At 29.7% G+C, this 17,820-nt stretch overlaps 1 protein-coding gene across 2 annotated transcripts in view; it reads left to right on the top strand.

Annotated features, from left to right (window-relative positions):
• Positions 1–17,820, top strand: part of LOC129960584 (neuroligin-4, X-linked-like) — a 264,029-nt gene that overhangs the window by 197,222 nt on the left and 48,987 nt on the right. For both annotated transcript variants that reach the window (XM_056074076.1, XM_056074078.1), the window contains exon 3: positions 12,625–12,810. In XM_056074076.1, the coding sequence (XP_055930051.1) occupies positions 12,625–12,810 (186 nt within the window). The remainder of the gene's footprint in view (positions 1–12,624; positions 12,811–17,820) is intronic.

Raw genomic sequence — 17,820 nt, 5'->3', positions numbered from 1 at the left:
GGAAGTTATTATTATAGTTATCGTATAGCGTTATGTGCATCAGTTTTATTCCAAATATGCTTTATTTTATGATATATATATATATATATATATATATATATATATATATATATATATATATATATATATATATATATATATATATATATATATATATATATATATATATATATATATATATATATATATATATATATATATATATATATATATATATATATTGAATACTGAATTAGGAGTAAAAGCACCTAGAAACCCTATAAACATAGCTGTAAATACTAATCGAATTTTATCCAACATTCGCATATTTTACTAAATAATGGACTAATTATTAAAACAACGAATATCCTTAATTTAATGAACATTATTAACGAATTTAAGTTAATAAAGTTAAAGTTATCACAGTTTTTACCCCCACAACAATGTTTAACTAAACTCATTATCGTCTAATGATTTTCAAAGCTTTGATTTGTGCAACTTTGAAAGCACAAACCACTAATGCATTATTCACATTTTCCTAGAATTCTAAGGCTCAGAGCTGCTTCATCTTTTTCGCCCCAATATTTTCGGAGGCTTTTACATCGTTGTAATTTGGTTTCGACGACATCCTTATAATTTGTTTTCGACGACATCCTTATAATTTGGTTTCGACGACATCCTTATAATTTGGTTTCGACGACATCCTTATAATTTGGTTTCGACGTAAATCCATTTTTCAATTAATTTCCAATTTTCAAAAATTTCTTGTAAATTTTTTAAGTACTTTTGATTTCCTCTTAGATTAAATTATCAATATGGTTTATATGCTTGTCAGTTTGGATTTTGTTTGATACTAACAAAGTAACTTTAAGAAATAATGCCAATCATTTCTTAGCGGTTGTTGTTTTCAATTTACTGAAATTAATTTTGATTTGATTGGGTGTAGGTAACTTCAGTGTGCTTTTATAGAATTTTTGTTCTTGGAAAATTGACAAAACAGCCTTCTGTCGAAATTAATTTTCCTAAAGTTTATATTGCAGAAATTTTATCTTTTCTTTAGAATTTTAGGATTCCAAAAGATTTCCCTACTTCTTTCATTTTTCTGCTTTCCTTTAAAATAATTACAATAGTTGCTTTTAATTGAGTTTAGTCCCAAGAACCTTATTAGTGCTTCGTACACAGAGTTTAACAGGTATTTTTTCAGATAAAATTTGATAAATAGACTCAAAAATAGCTTGTTGTATTGAAAAGCACTGGTTCTTACAATATTTTCAGATAAAAGGTGCTTTTTCAGATAGAGTCTTCCTTTTAAAAACTGGAGGCCTGGAATTATAAAGAAAATGTCAATACCTTTCGATATCTAAGAATGCTTTTACAAAAACTGGTGAAATTATTCTAATACTTATCCCTTTCAACATGTAAAAGATGATCCAAAACCATTTCCTATCCTATCCTTATAGAAAACAGATCTGCGCAGACCTACTGATTGGTATTACACCGTCCTCTACTTTATATATTTGATGGAGGTTCTTATATTAATATGATAATAACTTTTTTGTTAGTTTTCAATAGGACGCTCCTTGCTATTTTGATCTACTTTATATAAAAGGATTTCTGTAACTTTAAAAATATTTTAATTAAAATTTTACGATTCATTAACGTTGTTAAAATTTTTGAAATTCAGCGGACATTAGAATTAAACTAACTTCAAATAAATTAACATTATTTATAAACCATTTCATTCCGATATCAAGGATTTTCGATTTATTACCCGTGAAACAAATCTATGGAGCTAAAAAAGATTTACGGTTTGCTTTTTGTATTTCCTTCAAGTTTATTATTCCGTTCCTTTTATATTTCCTTTAGAATTTTATAAATCCGGATATTTGTTTCTAAATTGTATTACTAACAACAGGTAGTATTGCTTTTTATTGTCATTTGCATGAAGTTTATTGCACACTTCGATCGGTACCACTTCATTTTCTGCTACATCATTTACTACAATATAAACAAGATCTACACTGTCTTTTGATAGCTTCCAGAAATGTCCACGAAACGTTTGTTTCAGACTTTGAAGTTCCACAATTGATAGTTTTACTATTTTAAGATTTTTTTAAAGCTTCAGATTATTTCTTGGGGCAAAACAAGCAGACTGCTTGAAAGCATCATCCTAAATAAAATTTCAAGAGAATGAGCCAGTATTACAAATTCCAAATTCTACTTATTCTTACAGTTTTGAATAGTAACAACTTTATTGTCTAGAATATTCTTCTTTCCTCTATTTGAAGGGAATGGATTACAAGATGAAATTTGCACTTTCATATTTGAAGAATATTTGTCACCGGCAGTTGAGTTGCTTTTCATATCCATCCTAGAGTATTGGTATTTGTTCAAATAGCAATCTTTTATCTCTTTGAGAGCTCCTTTTTCAATAGACTTTGTTTCTTTCTTCAATTTTTGTATCCACATTCATATTTTATCGGGTAGTCCTTTTTGTCTCTGAGAGAAGACACTTTGAAATTCCTTTAACTTCTCTTTATTCTATCCAGGGTGGAATAATTTATATTCAAGCAAGGTGCAACGAGATACGTCAATCTAGAACACGACACAAGAGCAAAAGAAAGAAAAAAAAAAACATAAATATTTTTCCCGGGGATGGGTTATACTATGAGATTCGGATAGGGATTTCTCTACACGTGTCGATTTAGTGAAGGGAATTATAGGTATCTTTTAAAAAAATTGCTTAGAACGACCGATTTTTATCGCATCACTCGGAATGTGGGACCTTGCCGATTTCAGCAGTTTTATAGAGCTGGTGTAGCCAATTCTGAAAGAGTTCCAATCTTCATGGTGAAGTTTTTACTTCTGGGATTTAGTTCCAAGTTGCGAAGAAATGCTGAAAATCATCTGCCGATCGTAACCCACAAGTACTCAAATAAAATAGATTAAGAGATCTAAAAGGTAAATGCATATTTTCAATTTAAATAGCTTGCTCAACCGAGGATATTCTTTAAGGAACAGCCATTATTATCAATATAGTACCTACAGAACCTCCATTCAGGTAATCAGAAAATTCAAAGACCTCGTCTGTTTATCTTTGGATTGAAACTGATCGTGTATGAATGACGTAAAGATCTTTCGGAACAGTCCACTACAATTTATGACACCATCGTACCTCATAAAGTAAAATAATGTCTTTACATAATATTCTTGTGATAGAAAGGATTTCCATACCTTTTCCATATTTTTATAAGATGAAAATAAATTTGCGCACTAATTATGGGATTGCCGAGAATGGCATTGACCATTATCCATATTCCATTGCTGATATTCCTCTTTGATGTTTAAAGACGTGCGGTTCTGCACACGATAACATTTTGAATATTTTAAAATTTCCGTAACAGTTTTCTGATGCCACTTTTGTGAACATTAAACTCTTGAATTTCGGATCATCCATTTTATTTGGGAAATGGTTCTTCTTTACAAATACATAACCATTTTTTATGACATAATTCATCCTTTTGACAAAGCCGTATGCCGCAAAAAATTGGAAATGCATAAATAAAATAAAATATAATAATTAGGAAAAAAAACTGTCTGAAAGGATTATGTGAGTTGGACTCTATTCTATCTTAACACTCAAAAAGAGATTTTAAACAATTTTATGAATATAAACTCGTCATTTTCGCGTTTTACCACTTAAATTCAGCTTTCGAATACGAGTATATTTATATTTTTCGATTCGGCAATTAGATTTTCTTTTAACTTGTTTTAATTTTCATTTTAAATTACTAATTTTTCGATAAGAAATAAATCATGTCTGAATTAAAATAAAAATTACGTTTTGAATTGGAAAATATAAGAAATATAGCATTTTTGTTGTTGTTGAATCAATTGAGGTAACAATAATTCGTTCGCACAAAGGATACATTAAACAACATGATTTCAACATAAAATCAAGCATCATAAAGTTATCTTAGCAACATGACACGTGTTTTTATATAACTTTCCATGAAGATATAACATATGATTAAGAATAAACTATACAAAAACAAATTCAAACTTTATAAAATCTATTTGTATGTTAATTAGTTTAAAACTTGTTGTTTTATCCAACAAGTATTTCGTGTAGCAGAGAAAATAAAATAAATAGGGTATAATTTCTCATACGTTTGAATCATTCATACGTTTTGAATTAGAAAACATAAGTATAGTATTTCTTTATTGAATCAATTTATCTGACGATAATTCGTTAGCACAAAGGGTACATTAAACAACCGAATTTCAACAAAAAATTTGGGCCTCATAAAGTTATCTTAACAACATGACACATGTTTTTTTTAAACTTATCATAAAGATATCACATATGATTAAGAATAAACTATACAAAAACAAACTTTATACAGTCTATTTGTATGTTAAGTAGTTTAAAACTTGTTGTTTTGCACAACGCGTATTTCGAGTAGCAGAGGAAATAAAATAAATAGGGTATAATTTGTTTGCATTTCCGTTTGAACTTTCATATCATACGTTTTCTCAATTCTTTTTCAAACAAATAAGAATATTTGCTTGAAGGAATTTGTACTCAAATGAATAGCAAAATGTATTTTGCGTGACATGATATCCGATTATTTATTTCCTTCTATGTGAAGGTTTGAATTTTTAACGAAATTCTCATCCGTTTTCGTTCGCATTCCTGAAATTTGATTTACCCGAGTGGTTTGGATCGACAAAAAATTTCGAGGTTATTAATGATAACAACGATTTCGTAAAGAGAAGGAACACACACAAAAAAATTCGTTGCATTCCGACGTTCCTTTCTCATATTAAGGCTTCGAATTTTTAGCTCCGGTTTCTGAAATAATGGCTTAGAAATAATTCCGCAGCGAAAAGAAGTGGATGTTCTTCTGCTTAGATCGAAAATGGCTCTTTATCTTGTTCCTGCATAATAATATTTCTTTTCATCAAAATCTAATTTTCATATCACTGATTGTCTTTGTCATTGCAAATTGAGTTATCATTTCTGGGAAAAGTAATTAAGCATTTAACTTTGTTTTGAATAATTATCACAGCAGGCGTAATATATAGCATGCTGAAATGAATGTAGTAAAACTAATAAGCATTTAATTTTTTCAGTAATCACATTTAATTCGAAATCAATAAAAACTTTGATTTATCTGACATTTTTAAATGAAGATAAATAAGGAAATTAGTATTAATATATATTTATGTGCAGATGACTTTGACATAATAGTTCGTTCTAAGTAAAAAAAAAATAATGTTTTTTTTTTAAACTAAATAATACGTTACAGCATGAAGAAGAGAATTAAAAAATATTAACATAATAGAATGGGGCTGTAATAATCCGTTTATTTTGTTGTCAAGAAATGGAATCATATTGTATTTTCTATGTTTAAATAATTCGAGCAATGCCATTCCATTCATTTGTCATTTTTTTCGGCTTGTTTACATAACTAACACATTTCACGGGGCACCTCATAATTGAGGATGAGAAGCTTCCGGCTGGTGGTTGATTCTCACCACCCCTGTGAGCATACTAAAAGGTGGGGGTCTGGCTTCTCCCATCGATGATGGGACGTACTTCCTTAGGGATGGGTTGTACCGTGACCGGTGATGGTCCTTAGGACTCAACCATAGTTCCTTCCAGTGTTGTTGTAGCGGCTGTCCAGTCATTCAGTTTTTATATCCATGTGCTTTCGAGGGTCAGTGACGTGACTCATCTGAGTACCATATGCCTGGATATCTTCCAGTCATATGGAACATATATGAGGAATTGTTTAACTTTTGATAAAGAAGTGATACAATTCTTTTAAACATACATATATCTATCTCAGATAAAGGAAGCTGCTGCTTTTAAAGAAGGAGTCCAAATTTTTTCTTTAGTTCAGGTTTTTCTTATTCTTTAATTAATTGTCTATAAAAATAAAATAATCATTATCTCGAATAAAGCATTTTTTTTTGAAGATTGGATTTTATTTAGTCAACAGGTCTACTACCATAGATGGAATGAAAAATCAAATGCTGAAGGTTGCAAACCGAATCTGCCACCTGCAAGGGCCAAAACCTTAAACGAACAATCTGAACTCGATCGATTCGTTTTCAGCTCTTGTTTCAGTCAGCCCAAACTGCCTCGTGTGTTTGTGGTTCCGAAATTAATTATCAATCTGCGTAGTATCAATAATTCCTCCCCCTCCCCCTCCATTATGTGCTGTATTTTTAGTTTATTTAAAAACCATAAGGCTTTTGGATAAGATTATTTATTTGCAGACAATCTTGTTAATTTGCTACGATTTACAATAAATGCATTAAGGTGATAGTTTGGCTTGACAGTTTTATGTTCTAAATAAATAAACTATCTTTAGGCTTAATGACTAATTTAAAAATTATCAGCAAAAATCAATGGATTTTTTTTATATTAGTGGAAACTTAGCATCATTCCCTATTTGTAATGTCGGCATACTGTTGTTAAGTTATTGAATAATTATTAAAGCTTATATAAAATTTTTGATGGCTGAATTGTTTATTATATGCATTATTTGTTTCACATCCAATAATGAGAAAAAAGTATTGATAAAATGCAAATAAAAATTCTGAAGATATTCCGAAAAAAATTATTTCAACCGGAAATTTAACAATCAAAAATTAATGGAAAGAAAGAAGTGATTCAAGTTTAATTTAATTCGATCAGTAGAAAAAAATCAGAAACGTGGTAAAGCTTTTGAAAGTAAGTGGTAAGCTTTTAAAAGACGAAGAGTGATAGAAATAATGAAAATATCTCAGAATGAAAAGAAAATAAATTAAATACCGTATTGTTGAGATTAGCTATATATTATTAATCTAATATTTAATTTATACAGGAATATGGAGCTCCTTGTTTATCTTTATATTAAGTTCTGACTTTTCAAAACCAATTCTACAGCAAATTTCTCTTACTTTTTTAACTTTAGTACAATCGTTTACAATCAGATATGACTGAAGAAGAATCATTTGTTTGCTCTATTTAGACTAGATAATTTTTATTTAAAAACGGTAGAACTTTGAAGAGTCAATAAACGTGGGTAATAACTACCCAGGAATTATCTGAAAAATAAATGAAATTATAAGCCATTTTTATGGTACCAATGCAACCTCATATGATACGCATAAAATTATATCGGAATCCATTGCGCATCACGCAATATAATTTAGCATAAAATAACGTTCATTTAGAGTAATATAATTTTCATTGTTACTTATGATATCTAATTAAAATAGTACGTAAAATGATTTCATTAAAATTAGGATATAGGATTTAATAGAATCATCGGTCAAATTGTGTAGTGGAAGAATCATATTTCTTTATATGAAAATCAATTCCAGTAAAAATAATAACAGTTTGAAGAATCTCAGTTGTTTTTGAGTTAAAATTTTGCCTTATTTGTCAATCTTCCTTATTTAAAGAAATGCATTAAATGGCTCCTTATATAAAAAATTGTGTTTAACATCATCATTTTTCAAAATGTTCGTTCAAATTTAGAGATATTTGCTTTTGTTTGATATTTGAAAACAAAATCAAAATAGGTTTTTGTTGTTTCTTATGGCACTTGTCATAGACAAACCAGCTGACGAAGTCAGGGACTTTAAGCCGACAGAGAGCCTCTTGTTTTTAGTAGCGCCATCTAGGGCTAAAAGTACGACTCACCTGCTCATGCGTCATATTTGCTTTAACAACCCCTTTTTACAGGGGACACATTCAAACAACCGAAAGATAGAACACGTAGGAAGAACAGCCTTGCGTGAACCGGGACTCGAGCCCAAAACACTCAGATCACAGGGAAGATGCGCTATCCCTACGCCAGGACGCCGGCAAATCAAAATGTTCTTCTATGAAATAATGCTGGCAGTCTTGGGATAAAAAGATCATCTATGAATTTAAGATTGTTTAAATTTTAACAAGTAAACATCCTTTGTTCATACAGTCATGTTTAAAGCAGCTTATGTCATTAGATTTAAAATTTCATGTGATGGATTTTACTTTAAAATAAAAGCATTAAAACAGCAAAAATTACAATTTTTAGCATATATTAAACGAAAAAGAACAGTATTTTATGGGAGATCTGCAAATTAAGAAAATTAAATTGAATGAAAAAGCTTAATCACCAAATTTTTAAGTATGTCGCCAAATATTGTTTGACACTAAAAAAGATTTTAAGGGAAATTGTTTGTAAGAATTTTGGAAGCCTTTTAAAGTTACTTAGTAGTTTTTCATAGCACAGTCTTTTCAACAGGTTTAAAGGTTTCTTATCTTCCAACAACTTTTATTTAAAAGAAAATAAAAATTTTAATTGATACTATTACATATTAATTAAAATAAAATTAATAATTATTATCGAACCTAACGATACATCATACCTGTTTACCTCAACTAGAAAAATTCTCCAGAGAATTTTTGTGTTTTTCAGAGCTTAAGTAAAATTCCGAAATTCTTCCATAATAGAAAAGTATTATAATTTTAAATAGCATTAAGCATTTAAATTTATCTTTTTAAATCACAAAGCATTAACATTATACATACTGACGGTGACTCTTCTTAAAACTTATATAGATATGATTTTAATAGTCACATCAATTAAAAGTTACAAAGAGAACTATTAGAATTAAATACGGGAGCTATCGGAATCAGTTACTGAATTTTTATCTGCAATTACTTTAAAATTCAAGCGATTCTGTACACTGAACTTATTTCAGTGTACAGAATCAAGTTTCAAACTTATTTTTAACTCAGGTTAAATTTATTTTGATAAAAAACAGAGTCGAGATCATTTAAATTGGTATTTAAAAGAATTTGTGGTTGTTAATTGAAACGCTATTTCTTTGAGAACTTTTGTTATATTTTATAGCATGGAGAATATTCATTATTATTTTAAAGCGAAAATATTTAAGTAATATCTACATTTGTGTTTGTTATAAATTATATTAGAAAACTACAGTGAATATTACATTAATTTTGTACAGTGAATTGCACAGTTAAGTGTACAGTGAATATTACATTAATTTTGAGACTGCTCTCATGTATCATTATATCTAAAAATTTTGTTTAATATTTCAAACAATATATTATAATTTGAGTTAAGTGGAGTCCAAGTAACGTGTCTCGAACCTACTTGACATTTTGGGCAGAATAAAAAAAGCAGTTGGTGTACAAACCATTTCTAATACTGCATTATTCAGAATCATAACGATTAATCAATAGAACTAAAAGTTATATTTGTAAAAGTATTAGATTCAGTGCCAGATTCCCAGAAATATGTCTGTAAAATTGTAAAACACTTTTTGACAATTTTCTAATTTATTAAGTAATCGTCAGTAGCATTATATTCAATGCATCCATATAAATTGATTTAAAATCGCTCGCCTTAAAAGTGAGTTACGTGCTCATCGGCTTTAAAACGTCTTTCTGGTACTTAAACAGAAATTTTAGTTAATTGCTGAAATAAATGAATAAAGCCATTTCGAAAAGAAGTAAGTTCTTATTAAATACGTAAAAGCATAAAAGACCCTTAAAGCATAAACGCACAACAATTCTTTCAGATGGATGAATAATTTGTATTATTCACTTTTATTTTGGAGTAAAAGATTTTAAGCAAGAATTTTAATAACTCTCAAAAAGCTTTTTAGCATTTATATTAACAGTCCAATAAAAAATGAATAAATAATAAATGCGAATGAAACAGGGTATTAAATTTCCAATAAATATTGAACATTTTCAAATGAGTTTTTGTTATTTAGTTTTTAGAGTCTGAGTGTCAGCTCATAAAAAAATTACTGGATACTTAATTATTCATATAATTAAACATCTATGCTACTTCATCTCTTAATAATTTGGTGAAGAGTTGGGTGAATTTGGAAGCAGAGGAATGACGTAGTGGAATAAATCATCTCGAATAATCATTCGCGGTAATTCTCAATATTTTAAGTGACTCTCAGGGACATCGTGAATTCTTTTTTTTTAAATATAAAGTTACTTTTTGCTGGGATAAAAAGCGTTTGGCTTTTATGCTACTTCTGCTTCCATTAAAATGACGGCGATAGCTAGCTGGTCATTGAATTTTCGTGCCATACAGCACGATGACGAGCTACACTCGTCATGCGAATAAAGTTACTGTTGAATGCGAATAAAGTTACTGTTGATAATAAATTTGGTTTAAAATTTCTATGTATTAAATCCGGCAGCACTTTTGTTACTTATATTAATATCATAGATCACCATCACATATTGCTAACCGTTAGAATTACTTGATATAAATCAGGACTAACTTGTTGTTAGTCCTGATTTATATCAAGTGGATTTCATTTCAGTGGGATTTCATTCTTATAAATATTTAGTGTAAACATCGGTCAGGCCAATATATATTTTTACTAAAGGAAAAACATGTTGTGAAATAAACCTCGCAAGGGATAGTGCAGATTATGAATATTAAGGTTATTGGAGGGATTCTAAAGAATCAGAAAAAATAAGCAAATATTTACACCATACTGAAAATGAAACTCATGATAGTGAAATATTACCAAGAAGACGAAAACATACTAGGCGGCTAATAAGTGATCCTGGTGGAATTCTAGAATCTTATTCTAGAATCGTAGACACATCATCAGAAGAATAGAATGAAACAGATAATATTCCTGAATTAAAGCAATTTACGGAAGTGCCTGGTGTCAACTCTCTGATGTTGGGAAAATTATGTGCTTATCCGAAGTAATTAGAGGTTTTTGACGAAGTGTTGAATATGAACTTGCGAATTGCAATTATATTCATAAAAATAATATAGTTTTAATTAACAATATGTAAGAATTATAAAATGAAACGTTTTCTAAATAAATAATATATAATGCCATACTTCCAAATGATCTGTGTTCATATTGTGAGAAAATATAACTGCCTGAAAAAAGTTTGAAATTTAGATATTCTGATGATTATTTGAATCCAATTATTTTTCTTTTTTGTGAGCATGTTATTCATTAAGTAAAATCTCTTAAATAACTCTCAAAAAGTAAATAAATTTTATTGATGAATTCCATTCGAAATTATATTTTGACGAAATAAAATTTCTTGGCACAACCATTAGCTACATATTTCTTAGACCGCGTAATTATGTTAACATCTTCTCTTAAATTCGACTTCTTTTTTTATCAAGGATGGTTCTTTAATTTGTATAATTTCGGGATTTCTCTTGATAATAAACAACCGATGGGAATGATTAAATTTCATCAAATTGCGAAATCACATTAAATAACTATAAATCTTTTATGAACGTCTTGTAAATTATACCTATTAAATACTAGTATCAAATATATCAAACTGGAAGTTTCTGCAAAGATTTTAGTAAGTTGAGATATGCATAGTTATTTATTTTTTATTTATAAGAGTTCCATGTTATTATTTTGAAAAGTTTCTTGTACACTTTATTCATTCTTGTCTATAGAAAATATGTCTATTATTTCCTCGTGACTGCAGATACTGATAATAAACTTCGCAAAATCAAATACGAAACTTCCTACAATTGAATTTTCTTTATGCTGTAATCCGGGAGGTTTATCTAATGATAACTGTTTGAGAGCTGGATAATATAACTATATGTATTAATATATCGATTTCAATAATAAGCGACTGAAAGTCAACTTCTAATTTTTATTACCTCTTATGTATTTAGACCTCTGTTGAGATAGTATCCATGTAAATGTTTATTACTTTGAAAAGTGATCTTAAAAAAAATTCTAAATATACTGGAATTCACATTTGAGATAATATATAAGAATATTTTACTTATTACTATTTTTGCAAACGAATTGCTTTCTTTAATTAAGCATGTTTTCCCTAATTATCATAGATGGATTATTATTAATAATCATTAAATATTTTATTATAATAAAAATATTAAATATTTTAATTAATATTAAATATTTTATTATAATAAAACAACCATTCTTTATTTTGTCTGTTTTTTTAAAAAAAAACTTTCGTTCGGAATATGATTTATTCATTAGATTTCAACTCTTTCATTTAGATAGAAAATCTGTATTTGATGCTGTTTTTATTTTAATAAATGCCATTCCATCAATAAAAATAAATAAAAAATTCATATTGTCAAAATCCTATCTTTGATTTCTTTTTTTTTTTCCTCCTAAATGAGAAAAAAAATTGGAATTTGCTTGTGGCATTGTTCCTTTCAGTAAGTCGGATATTGCATGGCCTATATCAGAGAAAAATTTATCCTTGTGGAAAATATTATGACTTACGCCATTAATCCTCTGATTTCTCTGTCTCTCTTTCTAGGCATAAGGGAAGCTAAGATATTCATTCATTCACTTTTTCATTTTAAAAGTTAATCTGGAAAGAAACAGACATCACACTTTTTTACAGAAAAATGCTCATTTGCCTAGTAGAATTATTTTCGGTTTGGGTTTTCTGAAAATTCACTATTAGATATTAGATGAAGATAACAAAAGTAAGCCAATTTATACTTTATTTCTCGTCAGCTGTTGTAGTGTTTTGCTTTAAGAACTGAATTATCTAGTGCGCCTCATTACTCCAAGGCACTACAGGGAAAAAGAAAGCTTCTATAAATATGTTTCTTACTTCTACAGGTTTCTTGCCAGCTATGGAAACTACTTCCAGAGGCAATTATGGGTTGATGGACCAAATTGCTGCTCTTCATTGGGTTCAAGAAAATATTGCCCAATTCGGAGGGGACCCAAGAAATATTACATTACTTGGACACGGCTATGGTGCGTCTTGTGCTCATTTGCTTATGTTTTCGCCCAAGGCTAAAGGTAAGTTGTTTCATTTTACTTTTTGTCCTTGTTATATATGAAAATGTTTCATTTAGACATTAGTAATACATTTCGAAAGATTTGGAAATGCAGCAAAACACAAAAAATTAAGGGAAATAGATTATGTCGTTTAAACATCAGAACGTTTTTAGCTTTGTAAATATTTGTATATTCAAGTTTGTGCGACACTGTCGCCAGCACTATGATCAATTTTGCAACATCCTTTTAAAGTCGAAAACTACATTTTTTCTCTTTAGGAAGATGAGTGACAAAGAAATTAAATGGTTTCATATAAAAAATTTAATCGACAGAGTTGATTTTACATTCCGAATAGGAACACTGTTTCTATCTTTTTAATCTTGTTTACCCAGAACTCCATTAGAGAAACGAATGAAATCTCGCTGCGGATTGTTTCGATTTCATTTTTCGGATAGGACTTGATCTATGTATGTCCTTCGGCTATCGACGAAAGAAAAATAAAGAATGGAAATCCAACGGGAAATGAAATCATAACAAGGTGTGCACATATATTTTTTTCCCTCTTTGGTAGAACATTTTTTTCTATTTCTTCAACATCATCCTTGAAAATTTTAGATTACAAGCTTTTTTTACATTTTTAATGAATGTGACATTTCCGAAGTTTTATCATACATTTACTGATTTCTACAGTCAAAATCCAAGAAAAAAAAACTGGATTTTTTTCAAGATTAGTTTAGTTATATTAGCGTCATGCTTTAAAGCAACATTGGGACTATTTTGGTACAGACCTCATAACTTTGAACCATCGTCAGATGACGAGAATGACGCCTGAGCTGGTACCCCCTCTCCAAAATTCCACGCCACACCAGCGGGAGGACGCTTGGCCCCAACGGATTTAACGCACACCAGACCCGATTATACAACGGTTCTTCGGTAGAATCGGGTCTCGAACTGAAGCCCTCCCGTTCCAAAGCCGAAACCTCACCACTAGGCCACCGTGGCCCGCAAAAATCTGGAAGCAATTTTGGTTTGGTTTGGTTTGGTTTGAATTTGAATTAGTTTAATTATCTACATTCCCACTTTGAATCTATGCCTGAACTATTTTGGAAAGAGCATCGTAAATCTGGACAGTTTTGAAACGATGAGGACTTCACCAGACAAATTTCCCCTTCACAGCAGAGTTATGCTTAAAAGCCTGGATAAAAATCCTGACATTTTTGCGATATATTTTTTGTAATTCATTAAAAACTCATTCAATATCGAAAAATTCCTGATAAAATATAATTGCTCGAATTTTTTAGTGCTTTCATGATTTAATAATTGCAAATTCATATTTTTTTAAAGTCTCATTTTTTATTAATTTGTTTAAAATTGAGTTACCATGAGCTAAGCCTTAATTCTTACATGAATTAAAAGCTACTAAGTCATGGGCTCCCAAACTGAAAGTTGCGGCAAGATTTTGAATGTGTATACATCTATCTACAATTTGTAAAAATGTGATTAGGACTTAAGACATCTAACATCAACATATAATTTTCTTCACAATAGTTCCTTTTAGGCCTATAAAACAACTTTTGAAAAGACCATGTGTTATTGTTTTGAGTCGTCATGTTTAAAAGTTTGCGAGTCCCTGCTCTAATTTCTAAGCAATAAAAATTAATATACATAGAAAGGGTAAACTAATTATAATAAAATTTCGCATACTAAGACGTTTCGATTAACATGCAAATGGTTTAAATTTGGTATCCAGTAAATGAATTACCAGTGCTCCAGCAAATTAAAACTTTCCATTTGACATTTGTATATAAGGATTAATTCCCGAGCTGATAGATAAAAATGTTGATTCATTTCCATTAAAGTCAACCTGTCTCGACACTAACGATGTCAGTGGATTAATGCTCATTATATTTCACATTTTGAAAGAGGTCGTGTCATCAGATTTGAAGAGGTTTGATGGGCATATCAGAGAATCATTTAGCATTTGGGTTGGAGAGGTGCAGAGATTAGATGAATGATATTGTCATGAGTGGGTGAACAATGACAGATTTTATCATCAGAACGACAGTGGTCAATCTAAAGCCGCGAAAGAAGGTGAAGACAGAAATATTGTCAGATGGGCATTAGATTTATCAATCATAGCACCAGAATAATCGTTATCAACCATCCGATGGATGATTCACACATAATTTACCGAAGAAATTATTAATGGATGAATGAGGAATGAAATGTACCTTCATACCGACCGTTAAGTATTTGCTCTGAGCCGCTGTATACAGTTAAGTCCGATTACAGTAGTGCAGAGTCGACTGACCGAATTGCACTGACTAAGGGCGAATAGTGTTACTAATTTGGTTTATAACAGTGTACTGAAACCAGCACAGATATATCGGAGGACATACTGAAAAGCATAGGGATTCTACCTTTATTATCGCACTCCTCACAAGCCAACAAAAAGAGGTTATATTAAATTGTGCTATTTTTTTTGATAACTGTACCTTTCTGCAAATTATTTTAGGCCCACTTAAATATAGTAAGATGTTGGAGAAATTTTACGATTCATTGTTTTGCCTTTCTTTTGCACAATCTCAGGCTTAATTTTCAACGAAACCAAACCTAGCCACGCAAGTCACACTTCAATACGAATTGTTTTGTAGCTAACTCTTTATTGGCCACCTAAGTCACCTGATCTACCTTTCCAATAACACATTTGTTATCTGATGGGGAGGAACCTGCAACTATTCCTGAGTATTGCATATTCAGCCCGAAATTTAGAGACACTTGCCGACGTCCTGGCATAGGGGTAGCGCATCTTCCCCGTGACCTGGGCGCCCCGCATTCGAATCCTGGTTCGGGCATGGTTGTTCTTCATCTGTGTTCTATCTGTGAGGTGTGTGAATGTGCCCCCCTGTAAAAAGGGGTTGTACAAGCGAATGTGTGAGTTTCATCTTCGTATGAGCTGGAAGTCAGACTTCAGTCCTCGGGTGCTCAGGGGTCTTTCCCTCAGAAGCTACTGCACCCTCTTTCCGTGGTAACGCGGACATCATCATTTAGAGACACTTGTGGACAGCCTACCACTCCGTTACCATTGAAATAAGCATTATCAACCGGACGACACTTAGAGATAGTTGGCGAAAATTCCCATTCAGTACCACCCAGAACTTCATGCGTTTGTGTCTGTTAAGGTAAATTGCCAATTGTAGATCCAAGATTTATTGACTACCTTACTTTCTAAAAATCCTACTCTGTGATATATGATCGAATTGTTTTAAAATGCTAAACTGCTTCTTCTTTTATGCATGTTAATTACATCCATACATTTTTTTTTTTTTTTTTTTTTTGCAATGACAAAATTTATTTTTGGTGGACCGATTTTAATACCTTAGAATGTAAAATTTACCATAGAAACTTATCATAAAAAATGCTTTAATAAAATTAATTGCGAGCCTTTAAAGCGACCAGAGAATTTCAAAATATTCTACTTTTAATTTTCATTTTATCAATTTGAAATTTCGCAAGTAAACATCATAAAAGATAGCATATAAAATTTCATTGCAATGTATTTATTTACCTTTGTATTGCGGATATAATTATAATGTTTAATAACTATTAATAGCCTTTATGATAAATGTTGCAAGCGCTATAAAATTATTCGAAAGCCGGCTAATCTTTTTCTCTTATTTACTCTAACAATTTTTAAGCGATAGTTGGCATTAAATTTTGTGTTTGAGAAGGAAACTTCAAAAGGAATTCATATAATAATTCAAAACTATTGATTTGGGCGAACATTTGATTTGAAAGGAAATATATACTTTAATTTCAAAATAACTTCAATATGTGTGCCGAAATTTCTCCAACTAAGACTAAAAAACAACTGAAGTGTCTGGAGCATTTTGAAGGGCAAAAAAAATCATATTTTTTTTTTAAATAACAACCTTTTTAATAAATAAATAGATATAAGATTGAATTTATTCAATCTTTATGTATTTTTCTTAACGAATTTAAACCTTCTGTACGCATTTAAAGCATAACGTACACATTTTTACTGTATAATCAGACGAATATATAGTTTTAAATATAGTAAAAGTTTGAACTATAAAAATGATAACATTATAAAAAATATTAAAAAAATTATTAATTTCGAATTTAGATGCCGTTATATTATTAAAGATATTATTTAAATAATGAGTCATAAAAAATTTAGCTGTTTAGAAAGTGGATGTGGCACTTGTTTACAAATTTTAATTGCTCATAACTGGACAAAAATTATCAAGTTGCCATTTCTTTTAATATTTAACTACTAACTTCTAAAGTTTAATACAAAAATTGGAAAAAAAAATTTTCATCAAAAAAGGGTCTGTGAAAACGCCTTAATCATCTTAAGAACGAAGTTATTTTAAGAATTTTTGATGAAAGATGCTTTCACAATCACTTTTTCACAATCACTTTGAAATCAACGGAAAACAACAATTAATATTCGCTTAACTAGTGTAAATTTAGACCGAAAAATAACATTATTGCGTCAAACAAAATCTCAAAAAGAGATTTTAAAACACATTAGTAGAAATTTTGTCCAAAGAAAGTCTTTAGTTACAATTATTTCTATTGAAAATAATTGATTCTGAAAAAGTAGAATTTTTACCAATTACAAGTTTTAATCTGACTCGAGAGATACTTGAAACTGCAACTATTTCTGTATATATAATCTGGGTTTCATGCTTCTTTTTTTAAATCTATAATTGCTTATGCGAACTGACTTTCAAAAACATTTTAATCATGTTGATATCAGATTCCAAAAACTGTTTGCCCAAAAATATAAAATATTGATCAAAAAATGCTTTTTAAGATAAAAACATCTTGGATACAATTCATTAAAATTTATTTATTATTTTATTAAACATGATTTTAAATTTTATGTAAGTAATGCTAATAATTTGACAAGTATATGCATTATATTAGGTGTTTGCATGTATTTTAATCAGCGACATATATTGGTTAACATGCGAAATATCTATATAAAGGACAATGGTTTTT

This window comes from Argiope bruennichi, chromosome X2 (assembly GCF_947563725.1).
Source record: "Argiope bruennichi chromosome X2, qqArgBrue1.1, whole genome shotgun sequence".
Lineage (NCBI taxonomy): Eukaryota > Metazoa > Arthropoda > Arachnida > Araneae > Araneidae > Argiope > Argiope bruennichi.
This window is presented reverse-complemented; position numbering and strand designations above follow the sequence as displayed.